This window comes from Pseudorca crassidens, chromosome 14 (assembly GCF_039906515.1).
Source record: "Pseudorca crassidens isolate mPseCra1 chromosome 14, mPseCra1.hap1, whole genome shotgun sequence".
Taxonomy (NCBI): domain Eukaryota; kingdom Metazoa; phylum Chordata; class Mammalia; order Artiodactyla; family Delphinidae; genus Pseudorca; species Pseudorca crassidens.
In genome coordinates, this window is record NC_090309.1 from 8,570,094 (window position 1) to 8,588,738 (window position 18,645).

The 18,645-nt window shown below is 47.5% G+C and overlaps 2 protein-coding genes across 10 annotated transcripts in view; one reads left to right on the plus strand and one right to left on the minus strand.

The window, feature by feature from the left end:
* MGAT4A (alpha-1,3-mannosyl-glycoprotein 4-beta-N-acetylglucosaminyltransferase A) overlaps positions 1-18,645 on the plus strand; it is a 504,464-nt gene that overhangs the window by 184,823 nt on the left and 300,996 nt on the right. The window lies entirely within an intron of this gene.
* INPP4A (inositol polyphosphate-4-phosphatase type I A) overlaps positions 1-18,645 on the minus strand; it is a 148,741-nt gene that overhangs the window by 57,266 nt on the left and 72,830 nt on the right. For all 9 annotated transcript variants that reach the window (XR_010934341.1, XR_010934340.1, XM_067704218.1 and 6 more), the window contains exons 2-10: positions 15,925-15,995; positions 14,803-15,011; positions 14,191-14,235; positions 7,254-7,372; positions 5,170-5,286; positions 4,816-4,895; positions 2,547-2,658; positions 1,713-1,803; positions 1,209-1,356 (exon numbers count right to left, since the gene is read on the minus strand). Coding sequence is in view for 7 of the 9 variants with exons in the window: in XM_067704218.1 (XP_067560319.1) it covers positions 1,209-1,356; positions 1,713-1,803; positions 2,547-2,658; positions 4,816-4,895; positions 5,170-5,286; positions 7,254-7,372; positions 14,191-14,235; positions 14,803-14,908 (818 nt within the window). In the remaining 2 variants the exon portion in view is untranslated. The remainder of the gene's footprint in view (positions 1-1,208; positions 1,357-1,712; positions 1,804-2,546; positions 2,659-4,815; positions 4,896-5,169; positions 5,287-7,253; positions 7,373-14,190; positions 14,236-14,802; positions 15,012-15,924; positions 15,996-18,645) is intronic.

Below are 18,645 nucleotides of genomic sequence, written 5' to 3' on the forward strand. Positions count from 1 at the left end.
AAACCGACACAATGAATGAATGAACTCTTCCGAGTTATAGTGCACCGAACAGTGGGAAATTATGCGTAACTAAAAATTTAGTGAAACTGAAGATATATAGAAAAGTAGATGGTAGCTATGTAAATATATTACAAATATGGAAAAGCTGAAAGGAAGTTTTAAAAAATTAACTCTATAAAATATACACAGGGCTTCCCCGGTGGCGCAGTGGTTAAGAATCTGCCTGCCAACACAGAGGACACGGGTTCAAGCCCTGGTCCGGGAAGATCCCACGTGTCGTGGAGCAACTAAGCCCGTGCGCCACAACTACTGAGCCCGTGAGCCACAACTACTGAGCCTGCGCTCTAGAGCCCACGTGCCACAACTACTGAAGCCCGCACACCTAGAGCACAGAGAACAACAAGAGAAGCCACCGCAACGAGAAGCCTGCACACTGCAACGAAAAGAAGTCCCCCACTCGCCACAACTAGAGAAAGCCCGCGCACAGCAACAAAAACCCAACACAGCCAAAAATAAATAAAATAAATTCATCTAAAAAAATAAAAAATAAATAAAATATACACACATAGGGGGATAAAGCAGCTCATTGCATTATTCTTCCCCTTTTTCTCTAAGTTCAAATTTTTTTTCAAGATAGAAAAATTAAAACAAAATAGCTGTATTAAAACAGTAGGATCTGGCTGCACTGTTTTCCTTCATGCAGCTGCTGTGTTGCATCTACGATTAACACTGCTCGATGGCAAGGAGCAGAGGTGACTCTTAGGCGGACGGGAGACGTACTCTGCGGTGCCCGGACCTCCCCGCAGGCTGCTCCCCGCCTCAGGACCAGTGAAGCAGGCCCCGGGCTGAGAGACACAGAGGATCAGTGTCCTGATGGGTCATCCTTAGCCCTCTGGAGCCCGGACCGTAGGAAACCGTGACCCAGGCAGCCGCAACCAGAGAGGGACCAGCTAGTCTAACTTTCTCAAGGCTGGAGGGGAGGCGAGGGGAGGGGAACCCGTGCTCAGCAGGGGCACAGCTGGCGTGTCGGGCACGCTGTCTCGTGACGTCCTCGCGCAGAAACCCCGGGACACAGATGAGCAAACTGAGCCCAGGCCGCGCAGCAGGCAGGCGGCGGACGCCGGGCGTGCGGCCCATGTGAAGCCAGTGCTCACCCACCCCGTCCACGGGCCTTCCAGACGGGAGGGGCAGATGACAGGGGCCCTCACCTGGCCGCGTCCTCCTCCAGCAGGAGCTTCACGAACTGCCGGGGCACATGCAGGGACAGCACGCTCTCTGCCATCTGCTCCAGGATCCGCAGGTGGTTGCCCTCGGTGGTCGGGAACCGGTACATGCGGCAGACGGCACCGCCAAACACTGAGGCGGGAGGGCGACGGGCCGCAGTGAGCAGGCGCAGGCCGCCGCGGGGCCCGCTCCCCCCCGGCCCCCAGGTCTCCTTCCTGCTCATCTCCAGGGAGTTAAAACACTTAAACCCACACCCACGGAGTGACCGAGCCCAACACCATCGAGACAGAGCAAAAGGAAGCAGGAGCCTCCTCCCCGGAGGGTCACGAGGTCCCGACACGCTGCCACAAAGGACGGCACGCTGATGTGCAGAGAGAGGTGACGATGGGCGTGCACAGCCGTGACAATCAGAGCGGGTGGGGAAGCAGACCACGAACCCACGTGGACACTCACGAGTGGCAAGGGTACCGACAGAGGAAGCTGCTTACCCGATTTCAGTAAAGTGTCTTTTCGCAACGAAGCGTATTTGGATCGGATTCCCAAGGCCTCGGTCAAGCTCTCGTCAACAGGCAGAACCATCTAAAAACATGTACAGAAAAGCATGAGAAAACTGTGACTGACTCCAGAGCACATCACGTCATAAAAGAACCCTTGAAACTAACATCCACCAACAACTCTACGAGGAACGCACAGCCAGACAAGTGAGGCCCCCTCCCAGGACGCTGAACATACTCCGCCCACACAGCTTTCTAGAAATGCACAACTTTCGAAGTCACTTCCCCTTGTCTTTGAGTGTTCTGACGTGTAGGATGAAAGGGCAGTGGTAGACGAGGCCCACGAGTATTTCCACAGCTGACGTTCAGGTTCATTTGGGGTAAAATGAGAGATCTCTGTATTTTACAATGACTACCAGCGTTTGGGCTCTGAAATTAGAACTGTCGTTTGAGAGTGTCTGGGTGAGCGGCTGTGCATCAGAGAGGGTGACACGGTTGGTGGGGCGGGGGGGGCCGGGCACAGGTGTGAGACGGGGCCCAGGCGACTGCGAGGCAGAGGAGTGTCTGGGAGAGGAAGACCGTGACCAGCCCTCAGGGTGACCTGGGTCTCACTCCACACCCACGAGCCACCTCTGCCCTCTGCACTCTGGAGGGACGCCGGCGTGGCCTGGGGCAGGGGCAGGGGCCTGCTTCTCTCTACGTGGAGAAGTACCTGGGGGGACTGGCGCGCCCGGCAGAGCCCAGCCTTCCCCTCCCCACAGCTCACTGGCAAAGTGTGTCGGGACAGTCCTCGACTCCTCACAGAGAGGAGCAGAGTGGTGTGCTCACCCTCCCGTTGACGGTGTCCAGAGACCGGGTCACGGGGGGCCGCTGGTCTGACTTCTCCTCCATCTGCCAGCCCATCACGGTGATGTTGCCCACGCGGTCGCTCTCCGCAGACCTGCAACCGGCAACGCGCTTCGGTAAATAGCGCCGTGACTGCGCTTCGTTTTCTGCTTCAACACAAAGCACAGCTTCCTGGATGGTCAAGGGGTCCTGGGGGTGCCAGGATGGGGCCAGCTGGTGGGTCAGGCAGCAGTTACCGTGTGCACAGGCTCCGGGGGAGGCAGGCGAGGAGATGGGGGCACAGAAGAGGGCTGTGTCTGAGAGGAGACGATGCCCCAGAGATGGGTGGCGTGCCCGGTGAAGCGGGGGTCAGGGGTAGCCAATGCCCGCTCGGGAGGCTGGCGCCCATCAGCCCTGGGCTGACCCTGCCCCGGAGAGTGATGCGGACACACCTTGTAATCAGGACTGGAGAGCACCTTCTTCTGGCACTAGACCCCTTTTCTACTCGTTCCCACCCCACCCTCAAGCTCTGATTAGCCTCAAGGCCTAGGCCGGGACCCCAAGTGAGCTGAGGTCACCCAGGATTGCCCAAAGCCTCTGAATCCTTCATGGTATGGCTGACACCACCCTAGCCCTGGTCCGCTTTACCGCTAAGACCCCTCAGGGTGGCTGCTGGCTGCCTGGGCCCATCTGATTCATCCAGGGAAGCCCCAGTGAGTCCTTGATTCATTCAGAGATACCTGAAGCCTCTGGCTTTTTTATCTAAGCTGTGGGGCTTAGCCAGGTTCTACATTTTTATGTGGTCACATGCATCCACTGACCATTTCCTCTGACTCACTCTCACGGTTCTCGTGCCTGGAAGAGTCCCTTCCCAGGCTCTCTGTTCGACGGGCATCTCTAGCTCCTTTTAAAAAGGATGATGGGGCTTCCCTGGTGGCGCAGTGGTTAAGAATCCGCCTGCCAGTGCGGGAGACACAGGTTCGATCCCTGGTCCGGGAAGATCCCACATGCCGCAGAGCAACTGAGCCCGTGCGTTACAACTACTGAGCCTGCGTTCTAGAACCTGCAAGCCACAACTACTGAGCCCACGTGCCACAGCTGCTGAAGCCCGAGTGCCTAGAGCCCGTGCTCCGCAACAAGAGAAGCCACCACAATGAGAAGCCCGCTTGCCGCAACCAGAGGAAAGCCCGTGCACAGCAACAAAGACCCAACGCAGCCAAAAACTAAAAAATAAAAAGTGCAGGCTCTGGAATCAGACTGCCTGGATTTGTACGTGGGCTCTGATAGTTCTCAGCTGGATAACACTGAGCAAGTTAATTAACCTCTCTGGACCTCAGGTTCCTAATATCTCCTCCTAGGGTTGTAGTATTAGGCGAGGTCATACAGGAGAGCACACAGTAAGAGCTTAATAAATGACTATAAAATGTACATGTATAAAAATTTAAAAATAAATAAATAAAAAGGATGATGCCCACGTCTTACATTTAACCCTAATCCAACTAGAATCATCTCTGGCGTATGATGTACCTGGGTGTTCTTCTCTAACGGCCCCTCCCCCATGCGACCCTGATTTTTCTCCCCGAGACCCCTTCCTCGTCCTGAGTCAAGCTCTCCACATACACAGCAGGGTGAGCCCTGCCCAACGCCTTCAACTCTGTCATCTCCGTATCTTCAAAATGTCACACTACTAGCAGGGAATTCATCTTCTGTGTCAAAATCTTCTTTGCTATTTGGGACTAGTTCCCCAATTTTTACATTATTTTGGAAAAAAAAAAAAAAAAAAGAACACTATGTCAGGGTGGGAACTGCCCCTAAAATGAATCTGGGAAGGACCGACACCTTGACCCCAACATAGTGGGGTCCCCCCCGCCGCGCCTCCCTCCCCACATTCCTTCCTTCCACAAATATTTATTGAGCAGCAGGCACTGTTCTAGGTCTTGGGATACGAGCAAAACCATGGAACATCCCTGCCCTCTGGGAGATCCTATTAGGGACGGGACAGATAACAGCAAAGTATGTTTGGTATTATTAGATGTATACCTAGGTTTTCCTTTGGGTCTGCATACTTCCTATGAACACAGCACATTTCCATTCCGTGACAGGCCCTCTGACAGGCTTTTTTTCTCTCTCCTCAATGACAACCAAGTCCCTGCCCAGAGTCTGGCCTCTGGGGACACGGTGCTCTCCCAGTATAGGAAGTAGGGCCTTTCCCCATCTGTCCCTGGACCTCATAATTCCAGATCCTTGCAAAGGGACAAAATTTAATACCAACCTTAGTGTTAAATACAACCTATGACGCCTGTCCTGGAGCAGATCTTTGACGACAAATGTTCCAGAGCCCAGCAAGTACATCTGAGGAAGAGGGGGAGACAGCATTAGTGCACCTGCTTTGCCTCTGCTCCAACTGCCAGGCCCTGGGGAGTCCAGCTGGCTGGTTCTCTCAACACATCTGACGTCATCTCAGTAGCCCAATGGGGAGGCTCATAGAGACGTTCCCAAAGACAAGTACATTTGGACATGAATTTGTGAGCCAGAAGTGAAGTCAATCTCGTGTTCACCTCTCAAACGATTACAGAACTTTAAAAAAAGGGAAGAATATCCCACGAACCACAACATGGTACTTAACTGTTCCCTGAGATCTATCCTTGACATCATACACGGAGAGCTTGATCTGTGTCATCTGATTGATGAGAGAGTCTTGAAAGAAGGCAATACTGCTTAGAAATATAGGATCGTTGGTTCCCTAGAATAGAACAAAAACAAAAAAAGAATCAGAATACAGAGTTGGATTTTTTGAACTGGTTGCTTCTGAAACACACCAACATTCTCAGAAGGAGAAACTAACGTTCTTACCAACTTGGATCAACACAAGTGCGAATGGGGCTTACATGGATGCATATAACCAAAACACTGTTTTCCAAAAAGGACAAAGTTTTCTGGGCCCAGATACAACAAACAGACCACCACACAAGCTGGGCCCACAGGCTCATTCTAAGGGTTCCTCCCTCAGCGGGAAGGATTTTCTAAAACTGAGTTGAATGTCCACATGTATTCTTAGTCTTACAACTTCACTTGAGTTATGCATTTGGATCTACTACTGTGGGTGATTCCTTTAAGATGTACAAAGGCAGATGGAAGAGGATATGAATGGCCAGAGCTGGTTATTTCCAGAATCCTGGGTTTGGAATAATTACGGTCCGGCTTTCTTAGGGCTATCCTTTTCTGAGGACTAGCTGCTAGTGTCTCAATCGTAGGTAGCTACTTCCTGGCAGCCCGGCCTTGCCCCGCAAAGCGCCGTTACATCAGACTCTCTTCCTCAGGCGGTGGTTAGCGATCTCAGCCAGTTAGCGGCTCCTGTCTGTACCTGCAGCTCCAGCTCCAATGTCTCAGCGCCTGCTGGACAGTGCCCGCCCCCGGTGTCCTGCTGGGGCCACAGCCCCACCCAACCTGTCCCTCCATCCGCTGGTTCGGACCCTCTCTGACTCTCTGGCCAAGGAGGCTGCAGACCCAGGCACCTGCTTTGGTGCCTTCTCCTTTGTTCTCAACCACCCAGCGTCGATGCACCCCCGCCAGTTCCCCCTCCAGAGCCTCCCTCTCGTGCCCCCTTCTTTCCACTCCTCCCTGCTGCCAGCCGGGCCCCACAGCACTGTCACTCCCCCAGCGACCTCCGACCCGGCGCCTCCCTGAAACACACCTGCGGACAAGGCTGCCCTGCCCGGCTAGACCCCCGCTTCCCTGCACTCCTGCTCTGCCTCTGCACACACTGGACAGGATCAAGTTACTCTCCAAACCCACACAACGAGCTGGATGGGACCTCGACCTCCGGGTACCGTCCTCGTCTCTCTGCTCTAACAGAGACCACACTCTGCTCTGTCTGCATGAGCCACGTTCATTTCCGCCTCCTCACCCACAGGACGGTAGACTCCTTGAGGGCAGGGGCGGGCCTCAAGGGTCTTTGCATCATCCACAGCACCCAGCACTAGGCTTCCTACGTAGGCAGTGCTCGACAAATGCCGAGAAAACAGAATTGTTGGCCTGAACTTGGAAATACATTTCTAAGAGAATGAAAAAGTGTCTTGTCTTCCAAAATGTGAAACTGGGAGAGAAGGGGAAATGCAATTTGTTTGGTGGAGAGTGCCAGGGAGGAGATACTTCACACCTAGAGGCTCACGTCACCAACAAAATCCAACAGGAGCTCATACCAGCCAACTCCTACACTTAGTTTCATAACTTACATGATGTGCTCAATTATTGGAAGAAATTTTGTAAACTTCCCCAGGCGAACGCAGATCATTTAACGTAAAAAGTAAACACATAGCACACATCTCAAAAGAATATAAAAATAAAAACCAATAAAAATAAAGGTATGCCTAGTAAGAGGGTTGGTTAAGGGTTAATGCTCTCCAAACTCTGATTAATGAGCACGACTGTCCACAAGTAGCAGCCAACTGGAGGTGACAAGGAAGAATCGGGTCTTACCTCTTAAAAGGCAATCAACCTTAGGGGACCCACTGTTCAAAAACAGCCTGCCAACAATCAATAATAACTGTAAAGGATATGGCGAATATAAATGCCACCCGCGTGAGTACGTGTGATGCAAGATACCAATGTAGCTGCAGCTACAGGTGCTCAGGCCACTGAACAGCCCTCGCACCGGGATCAGAAACACTGTCACGGAGCCGCCGGAGGCCAGGGGCCAGCAGCACCCACCTCAATGATCTCCGTCTGCGCGTGTTTCGTCCAGAACGCCTGGGGTGGGGTGGTCACACTCACTGCTACAAAGCTATTTGGTTTTCGATCTAGCGACGGCGTATGCAGCTCACTGCAAGCTACAGAATTAAAACAACAGAAGTAAAATAAATAAAATAAAATAGAAATGAATCTTTAAAATCAGGCTCTAGTTAGTTCTCTGTTCCAAATGCATCCAAAGAAAGAGAAGTAAATGCACTCAAAGGGATGAGATGATCACAGTGTCAGTTGTCACAGGGAGGTGATTTTTCAGATTAGAAGCAATCCCTTCTCATTCCTCCCCGCCTTCCCCAGCCCCCAGGACAGCAATGCAGGCACTGCCAATGGAAGGCTCTCTACGTCCACGGAATGGATGACATAGGAAGGGTCTGACCCATAAAGTCTGACCTTAATAACTAATTGGAGCTAGGCAGCCACAGAGTTGATGAAATCAAGACCCAGCTACACACACCCGCATCCAGGACTTCCGCAGCCGTAGCTTATGGTGTCCCCAGATCTGTGTGTGATGTATGTTGGAAGCAAATTAAAATTCTATGGCAAAATAAACAAAGCTTTTTTTTTTTAAGGAAGTCATTGCTTATTTATTCTCCTTATAAGACTTATATCAAATGTAAGATTACTAAACATGTGACTTTTCAGAACAAAAGGTGCCCTGCAGAACTGTTTCAGTTAGAAAATGTACTAAGCATTTTGAAAGACTCAGATAACTCTATCATAGAAGGGACCCACAGGAAAAATGATCATACGTCTTTGAATCTAACATGCTATCTGTTGTAAAATGCATTATAAGAGAAAAAAAAAGGCCCACTGCCATTAGTCTATGATATGACACTGATTGTAAGACACTTTCTGATTAAAGATATACTAAAAGATGAAAAAATACCCACATTGTAACTGATGAAACATATGGTAAATCACCCAACACTCATAAAAAGAACTGGCTTTTCTGGAGGGGCACTGAACATGCCCCACAGTGTTGCAAGCCTTTGGTTAATTCCCAGAGTTCGGAAACAATTGATTTTTTTAAAACAATTTATAATTTTTAATTTTTATACAATTTCTAAAGGTTACTTTCCATTTACACTTATTACAAAATATTGGCTATATTTCCCGTGTTGTACTATACACCCTTGAGCCTATCTTACACCCAGTCGTTTGTACCTTCTACTCCTCCCACCCCTGTATTGCCCCTTCCAGCTCTCCCTACTGGTAACCACCAGTTTGTTCTCTATATCTGTAAGTCTACTTCTTTTTTGTTATATTCGCTAGTTTGTTGTATTTTTTAGATCCCACATATAAGTGATATCATACGGTATTTGTCTTTCTCTGTCTGACTTATTTCACTTAGCATAATGCCCTCCAAGTCCATCCATGTTGCTACAAAGGACAAAATTTTCATCCTTTTTTATGGCTGAGTAATATTCCATTGTATCTGTGTATATACCACATCTTCTTTATCCATTCATCTGTTGATGGGCACTTAGGTTGTTTCAATATCTTGACAATTGAAACAATTGATTTTGACCATTTTTCCACTGTCTTTATGAAGGAGAGGATTTTTAGAGGTCTTTATTCCTACTCTCATCATTCTCATTGATTTTTAAAATGCTCACTGGTGATTTAAAATTCAGAAACTGATTTTTACTTCTGCAAATTAATTTACTTCTGAAAATTAATCTCTTTGTATTATCTTCTCATACATCTTCATGGATTTTCATTACTTATTGGAATATAATAAAATACAAAGACCTTGGGTTTTCAGTTCAATGAGTTTTGACAATCATATACACCCATGTAACCCTCATCAAAACAAGATACCTTTTCCCATCAGAGAAAGTTCCCCCCATACTTCCCAGTCAATTCCCCTACTTCTGCAACCACCTTCTGATTTTTATCACTTTTGTCCATTCTTGAATTTCACATAAATGGAACATTTTTAAGATCCCTCTGTATTGTTTATATACCGATAATTCATTCTTCTTTTTAAAAATTGATGAATTATATTCCATTGTATGAATGTACCAACATTTACTTATCAGTCCTGCTGTTAATAGACATTCGGGTTGTTTCCAGTTTGGAACTATTATAAATAAAGGTGCTATAAACATTCTTACATCTTTTTGTGAACATGTTTTCTTTCCTTTGCCTAAGTACCTAGGAGTGGAATTTCTAGCTTATAGTAGAGGACACACTTAGTTTTGTAAGAAGCTGACAGTTTTCTAAAGTGGCTGTATCATTTTACAATCCAACCAGCAATTTACATGAGTTACAGTTGCTCTGCATCTCACCAACAGTTGGTGGGGCTCGTCTTTATTTTAGTTGTTCTAATGGACATGTTTTAATTTGCACTTCTGTGATGACTCATGCTGTTAAGCATCTTTTCACCATGTGTTTATTGTTCATTGTTATAACTTCTTTTGTCAACAGTCTGCTCAAGTCTTTTGCTCATTTTTAAATTGAGTTGATTTTTTTTTTTAACTGTCAATTTGTAAGCATTTTATTCTGGATCTGTCCTTTGTCAGGTATATGTGTTGTGAATTTTTTTTTCCCAGTCTGTGGTTTATTTATTCATTTGTTTAAAGATTTCTACAGTTTTTTTTGATTTTAGATTTTTAATTTTAGAGAACAGCAGGCAGAAAAATGTCCCTCCCCCTAAAAAGTATCCACGTTCTAATCCCGGGAACCTGTGAATATATGATAATAATAGGCAAAAGAAGACTTCATAGATGTGATTAAGGTCATGGAATCTTGACATGAAAAGATTATTCTGGATTATCTGGGTGGGCTTAGTCTAATGACATGAGCTCTTAAAAGTACAAGTGGAAGGTGGAAGGGTGAGTTAGAAAGATGTGACAATAAAAAAAAGAGAGACAGGAGAGATTCTAAGCATGAAAGGCACTCAACCTGTCATTGCTGGCTTCGAAGATGGAGGAAGGGGCCACAGCCACAGAATGTGAGTGGCCCTTATAAGTTGAGAACAGGCCTCAACCCGGTAGCTAGCAAAGAAATGGGGACCTCAGTCGTAAAACCACAAGTAACTCATTCTGCCAACGACTTGAATGAACAAGGAAACACATTCTCCCCTAGAGCCCCCAGAAAGGACCGCATCCATGCTGAAGCTTTCATTTTGGTGTTATAAGATTCTAAGCAGAGACCCAGCTGAGCCCTCTGGGTTTCTGACCTAAGGGAACTGTAAGATAATACATTTGCGTTGTTTTAAGGTGCTGTGTTATGGTCATTTGTTATGGCAGCAATAGCAAACTAAAACAGAGAGTTGGTACTTTCTGCCAAGAGAGCTCTGCCTACCCTCAAGTTGTGGTCGTGAGTTATTTATTTTCTTCCAGAAGCCTTAAGGTTTTATTATTTTCTAAAAATTCTATTCTCTTTCTTCTATGTCTGCCTCAACAGAAATCAGGGATTTGACTGTTCCATTTGCTCTCCCTCCTTTAAGCTACCCCCATCGGTGACCCTGGTCTGGTCTCTCTCGGCCTACCCTCTCATCATGCGAGGTTAGAACAGCCGAGTCTCTCAAGCGTGAGTGATGGCAGGTAGGTTGAGACACAGCAGGTGGCCCAAGGCTGGAAAGACTGATCATCAGCTCAAAGGCGGATGAGCCAACTGCCACCGTCAGAACACACCTCCCCACGGGTGACATTCTCTCCTGGCCTCGTCCCCACCCAGCCTGTCTAAATCTCACGCAAGGTTTAATTCCTAGCTCAGTTCCACGGCTTCCATGAAGCTTTCTCTCTGCAGCCCACAGTCACGTCTCCTTCCGTTTATCACTTACACGTCACTCCTCTGGCATATTTCCATAGAAACCATTAATCTCTGATATGTGGGTCTTGTCTCTCCAACCAGAGCATCTGTAGTCCCAGCTGAATAAATGCTATTGACGTAAACCGGTAAAACATATTTCGAGCGCATATCATCTGACTCAGCAATTCTATATCCAAGAGTTTATCCTAGGGAAATAATCAGCAAAATATATGAAAGATCCATGTACAAGTATGTTAACTGTGCTGGTGTGTCTGTAATGGCATATTGGAAAGACCCAGATGTCCAGCAACAGGAGACTGGTTAAAATAAATACGGCACAGCCATACAAGAGATTATTCTATGTAGGCATCTAAAATGATGAGGTGGCAGATCCACGTTTATTAAAATGAAAAGATGCCAGTGATATTTCGCTACGTGAAAAAAAAAATCATGTTAAGAACACTAGGATGACATTTTTGTAAATAATTCCATCACCTCCACAACTAAAAATCATCAAAAATTTCTGTATAGCCCTGTGTGGGTGTAAAAAAATATCTGGAAGGATATATACCAAAATGCCAACTGTGATTCTCTCTCTCTGATAGGGTTTACATTTTCTCTATCAAAGGTTTTTAAATGAGTACTTTTTAATTTTAAACTTCTATTTTTAAGATAAAATATTTGACCATTCAATTATCTGACTCCTACTCATCTCTTTTTTTTAATTGTGGCAAAATTCGTTTAACATAAAATTCACCCTCACTTTTTTAAGCTGTTTCTTCCTCCATCTGTCTCATTAATATGACTATATTACCGCCCTTGACTTGCCAGATTCAGAAATGTCCTGATTTCTAGATTTCTATTATAGCGGTGAAGATTTTTAACTTAATTACATCAACTCTCATTCTCTCTCTAAACTCAGTTTAGCTCAACTTTTTTTGTTACATCCATGTTCTGCATTATTAAAGCTAAGCAAATACTATTCATTACGGGACTTCTTTTACTTCTCTCCTGTGTTGGACTGTGTTTCCTGGATCTTCTTTTTTCTCAGTTTATTCCTTCTTTTCGGTGGAGCACATCCTCCACTAACTTCCAGAGAAAGGATGTGGGGAAAGTAAATTTATTTGAGACTCTGTATCATGAAACAAATGTCTTCCTACCTTCACACTGATCGATAATCTGGTTGAGCAGAGAACTGCAGGTTGGAGATATTTCTCCACTCATATTAACGATGTGGCCCCACTGCCTTCAAGCTTCCAATGTCCCTAAGAATCTCCAGGCCAGTTCCATCCCCTGGAGAGGACCAGTTGGTTTTTTCCTCTCTGGAAGTTTTTAGGATCTTCATTTTATTCCCAGTGCTCTGAAATTTCAGCGTGACGTGCCTTATGTGCTCTGTGGTTCTGAGAGACGCTTGTATTATTTCTTGTTAATTTCCTCCCTTACCTTCTTTCCTATTTTCTCTTCTAAATGTTGAGCCTCCTGAATTTGCTAATTTTCCACTTCCCTCCCATTCTCTAGTTTGCTCTTAAATTTTTACTTTCTGGGATAATTCCTCAAATATCTTCCAACCTTTATTGAATTTTAAAATGCTCTGTTATATTTTAAATTTCTCAGACTGTACATGCTCTTCAGCTGCTGTTTTTCTTCATAGTTTCCTAGGTTTTTTTATGGATACACCATCTTCTCTTGAGGATACACATTATAATTTCTTTGACGTTTTCTTCTTTCTTCAATGTCTCTGTTTCTTCCAAGTTCTACTTTTTTCTGTCTTTCATGTTGTGGGCCTTCCACAAAGGTCTAGTGATCTACGCTTTCATTTTGTTTTAAATCACCTCTGAGGTATAATTTGTATGCAAAACGCACCCATTTTAAGTAGAGCACTCAGTGAGTTTTGATCAGCATACACACCCATAGACCCACCACCACTGTCCAGACACAGAGCATCTCCATCACCCCAAAGGGCTCCCTGTGCCCCTTTCCAGTCAGTCCTCACTCCCAGATAACCATTAGACTGTTTTCTCTCACTACAGATTCATCCTTCTGAGTTTCACATAAATGGAATTACACAACACACGGCCTCTTATTACGGCTTCTTTCACTTTGCACAGTGCTTTTGAGATGCACCCATGGCATGTGTGTACCAGTGATAGGTCCTTTTCCCTGATGAGCGGCTGTCTGTTGTATGCATGTAACATAGTTAATCTTCCTGCTGATGGACGTTGTTTCCAGTGCTGGATATTACAAATAAAGCTGCAATCAACATGCATGCACCAATCTCTGCGAGCACAAATAAAAGTCCATTTGTTTCTAAGTATGTGGTATCAGGAGGCTGAGGTGTATGGTGGGCTCCGCGGGCTCCGCGACAGTGAATGGGGGGCCGGCCGGCCTACTGTGGCTGGGTTCCAGGCCAGCATCTCTGTGTCTCTTTGGGGGTGGTGGCGAGTGGGTGGTTTACCTTCTCCAGAGACAGCCTCCATCCTGGAGGGATAAGCCCAACAGAATTAGGACAAGAGGAAGAAGGGTAGGGAGGGTGAGGTGGGCGCGTGCCACTCGGCAGACTTCCACGGACAAGGGGAGAGGGACACTAAAGAGTGTCGGGCCTTGGAGCAGAACCTTCTGCGATGAGCCACACTGCCCGACCCCGGAGCCAGTACAGCCCACGGCAGTGGTTGGCACACTCTCTCATCTGATGCTCGTGAGAGGGACAGCATCAGGGGTCAGCTCCTCCGTGCGTGGAGCTGGGATCCGAGGGCTAGAGAGCTAAATGCAACCCCACAGGGCCTTGTGGTGGCGGGCGGACAACGCTGGCCCTAAGCCCCGTTTCCTCCCGAGGGTAGGAGAGGGGAGGGGAGGCTGTCTCTGCGGCTCTGGGTGGGCTTACCTCCCGCCCCTCCCCACTGCCAGCTGGCAGGGAGCACTTGCTGAGGAGACACGAGCCCCGCAGGCAGGCAGGCAGCCCCCCGAGGTTCCCTCCCACCCACAGGAGGTTCCCACCAGCCTCGGAGCTTCATGTCCTCAGAAGCACTTGAGCAGCAGCAGTGGCAGCAGCAAGATCTCTGAGACAGACTCCTGCCAGTCGTGGAGTGTTTGTTTTTGTTTTTAAGCAACGTCTATTTTAAGACAAAGTTTAAAAGACACCTACCTAAGCTGAATTCTAAAATGGGCTCGTCTGGATCCTGTATACTTCCTGGATAAAAAAGAAATGACAGAAAAAAAATCACCCTTAAGAAACTTTTCCCCGCTTTCAGATTGGATGCAAAAAACTCGACACACTGGTGGCAACCATTTCACAATATGTATAAATTAAACCATCAAGCTGTACATCTTAAACTTACAGTGATATATGTCAATTACTTCTCAATAAAACTGGGAAGAAAAACCCAACGCTCTGCTTTCTTTTCCCTCACAAACTGTTATATGAGATGATTTCTTTGTTTTCTAAACATTTTATTTTGAGATTCCTAAGAAGTCTCTGACCCCGAGACCAAACCCCCTCCCACTTGGGTCTGTACACTCACAACACAAAGGGCTTTTATTATGGTCTGGGCACTTGCCAGACAGGCACTGTGGACATTCCCACGTTATCTATTGGCAAATGAGTCCTGGAGGTGCCCACACAAACTGGAAAACTGATGGCGGGCAGGTTCCAGTGGAAGCAGTTCCCAGGAAGAGGGCTGACTTCCCCTTATTCCAGTTCAAGCAGAGGGATGCCAGGCCTGGCCCTCCCAGCGCTGTTACAGTATGGGACCCTCACCTGCCAGAGAGAGGCCAAGCATGTCGGCCGCCACATCGACGGTAGAAGCCCGCTGCATCGCACGGGCCCTGGTGCCATGGCGAGGGCTGTGCTCTCTTGCTGTCATGATGTCATTGGTGACGATGTGCTTCCTGTTCCTGGGTCAGACCACGCCTGATTCCCCGGGAAGAGCTGTCATCAAGCCCTAGTCCCCTAAGGTGGCAGTAGTCCTGAGAAATAAAAACAAACACTGTTTTTTTTAAAAAAACAAACAACAACAAAAAACAGGGACGGTGACGAAGAGACACTGTGCTCTCATGAAGAGAGCACGTTGACCTACACGGACAAAATGCAGCAAAGCCAGGGTCCTCTGGCAGTTGGGGAGCCAGGACGGAGAGTCCGATGAGCTAGGCCCCGTCTAGTCACCTCCTCTGTACTCACACACCAGCACGGTCCGTCTGTGGGATCCCGTAAAGAAATCATGTTCTCTTCAACAGAGACATGCCACATTAAATGATGGCTTAGATCTAATCATAAACTATGGCCTTTGATATTTTCTTGTTTGCTTTATTATGTTTTTCCACTGGCAAGCCTCAGAGACTCTTCACAATCATAAATCAGCTCACTACCATCTCTGTTAGAAAGATAAGAGACGCAAGAAGAGGTCTGGTACCCACTGGCCAGGACAGCACAGCAGAACAGTGGAGACCAGAGGCATGTCTCCGACCCTGCTCTCTCCCTCCCAGGGGTACAGGAATTTCACGTGTGTCGGACTGAGGCTTTCTTTCCCACAAAACGTGACAATCTACGCCTCAGTGGACAGTGCTGTGCTGTGGATATGGAGGTCTCTGGGCAAAGGGCCACTGCAGGCTGAGCCACACAGATGCTCCGGCCCAGCACAGAACTCACTTTCTGCTCACAGCAAGGAGTGAGTTTCACATATTCTTCTAACCCTATATGCTACAATCCCTGCTGTCTCCGGAAGGAACCAACCTTTAGGAGTTAAGATAATTAGACTAATAACCCCTCTCAAAGGTCCCCATATATCCAGATGCCCCTGTCTTCTCAAAGTGCATCAATGCCTTTGCACCTGAAGGGCCTGTGTTCCCACTCTTGGGTTAATTCACCCAGCAACTAACTTACTGGGCATGTTTGTTCTTGGACCAGTAGAGACACGTGGCGTTTCTTCATAGAAGCACATCCAAATCCATCATCTAAAAATAGAAAATTATAAACTTAACAAGCCAGTCAAACATGGAGTTCTCGAGAATGCTTATTATAATGTACTGATACATGTTATAATTTTAATGCTTAGAAATGTGGGGAAGCCAAGAGCTACTACATGTTCCTTTGAGCTTCACACCCCAATCTAACCTTTTGGCTCAAAAACAAAGGTTTTGCACAAAGCCCCGAAGGATGAGAAGCGGAAAGTGCCCATTCCTCTCCCCCGTCCCTGGGGTGATCCAGGGGAAGTGGGGACAGGCCTAAAGGGCCTGCTGGGCAGCTGGGATGTGATTCAGGGAAAGGAGGAGATAAAGAGCCCGAGGCCCAGGCCTCCTGCTCAGAAAGGTCAGGCCCTGGGAGAACCTGGGTGCCTCTGAGGCTCTGCTTTTTGGTGTCTAAGATGGAGGTGGTTGTACCCACCTCACGGGGCTGCAGTGGGAAGCAAATGTGCGAGAACGGGAGCGGGCTCTGCAAACCCACCTAGCTCCCAGCCCACCGCTGCTGCCTGGCCCCTGCGCGCCTTCCCGCGGACCCCAACACCCAGGCTCCGACTCGGTCCAGCACTGCTGGGGGCGGTAGGGCAGACCGCAGGGCCCAGAGCGAGAGCATCTGAAACTTCCGGAGTCCGTGGTGGAGACGGCAGGAGGATCGGTGCGCACAGCCCTCAGACAAACCCGACACCCCCTGCAGGCTGTGTTCCTCCCCCTCCCACTGGGGCACCCGGGGGCCTTGGGCACCTCAGCAGGGAGGGCAGTAGCCTGGCTGGGGAGGCCCCGAAGAAGTCACCATGGGGAAGACTCACCAGTCTGCTGACATCAAAAGGCATACAAGTCAAAACTATGCAATGGCAGTGGAACAGACTGGGAAAGTACTTGCAGTCCTAATATCTGTATTTTACAATAATGTTTACACAACTTGACAAAAAAACAACTCACTAAAAATGCAAGTGGCAAAAGGTATGAATTCATAAAAGAGGGATACAGGTAGGAAATACTTTGGAAAAGTGACCAAACTCAATCATAATGAGGAAAGCAATGCTAAATACACCTTTCGTTACCTAAAGGAGGGTCTAAAAGAGGTTTGTTTGTTCTTCTAATGAGAATGTGCTTTGCTGGCAGAACTAGGGGAAACTCTGTAGGGCTCTCCTATACTGCTGATAACATTTTAGAGAGGTTCGAGCATTTCAGAAACCAATTTGACATTATTTATCAAAATCTGTAAACAATAACAAAATTCTGGCCAGTGGTCCAGAGATGCTAATTGTAGCACTGCTTGTCATGACAAACACTGCAACCAATCTAAATGCCCAGCTACAGATAAGTGCATTCTGGAACATCTATAAGAAACACTACCATATGGAGGTTAAAATGATCATAAGAAAGGCAACACACAGAAGAAGTCCTTCAACCTCATTAGTCATCAGGACAATGCTAATTGTAACCATGAGATACCTCTGCGTACCCACTAGAATAGCTAAAATGAAACAGACAGACAGTACCACGTGCTAGCAAAGATGTGGACAGAATAAATGGGGCCCTGATACACTGCTAGTGGAGTGTAAGATGCTGGAAAACTGGCAGTACCTACCCACACTGAACGTGACCTGGTGTGTAACTCAGAGTACAATTGCTAACAGAAACGCACACTTAGGGTCACCAAAAAAAAAAAAAAAAAAGCTGCAAAGAACACTGAAAGCTGGGAACTCCCTGGCGGAATTCCAGTGCTTAGGACTTGGTACTCTCACTGCCAGGGCCCGGGTTCAATCTCTGGCTGGGGAACTAAGATCCTGCAAAGCCGCACAGTGCGACCAAATAAAAAAATAACTCTAAAAAACAAAAAAACCCAACACTTAAAGCAGTAACATTTATAATATTCAAAAACTAGAAACAATCCAAGTGTCCATCAACAATAGAATGGACAAAACAGCACAGATGACTCTTAGGGACAATGTCAAGGGGGAAACCCAGACCCACGAGAGCACGTTCTAGGCGATTCCACCTCTATGAGGTTCGGGCACTGGCCAAACGAGTCTGTGGTGTCAGAAGTCAGGACAGTGGTGTCTCTGAGGGGCAGGACTGACAGGGGAGGGTGGGAGGAGGCTTGCGGGCTCTGCTGTGTGCTGTCTCCTCGTGCGGGCGCTGCTTCCGTGAGTCACTTCACCATGGGGAAAGGCACTGAGCTGTATATGAGATGATCTTTATACCCAATAAAAAGGCTGATTCCTTTAACGACTATAATAAAGACAACACAACATGAAAAAGTGTTTATGTCAGTTCTGCATCTTGTGTGTCTTTAATGAAATGTTCTACCTGTTCTCTGGTTAAAGCCAGAGAACACGTTAAAAAGACGGGACAGAGCCAGCAGGAGACCACACCAAGACGATGGCCACGTTTGGGGGCGTGACCAGGGGGAAACATTGTCTTTCTCAGCTTACTGCCATCCTCCTGCGTCACTGAAAGCTGCCGCCACGCCAGAGGTAGAGGTGGCACCCGGAGCATGACCTTTCCCTGCGTGTCCCCGGCATCCCCTCGCCCCTCCTGGCTGCCCTGCTCAGCTTGTTAGTGAGCTGCTGTCGCCCCCCTTCACTCGGGACAGTGGAGACATGCCACCTAACGGAGGACAACATCTGTACCCCGACAT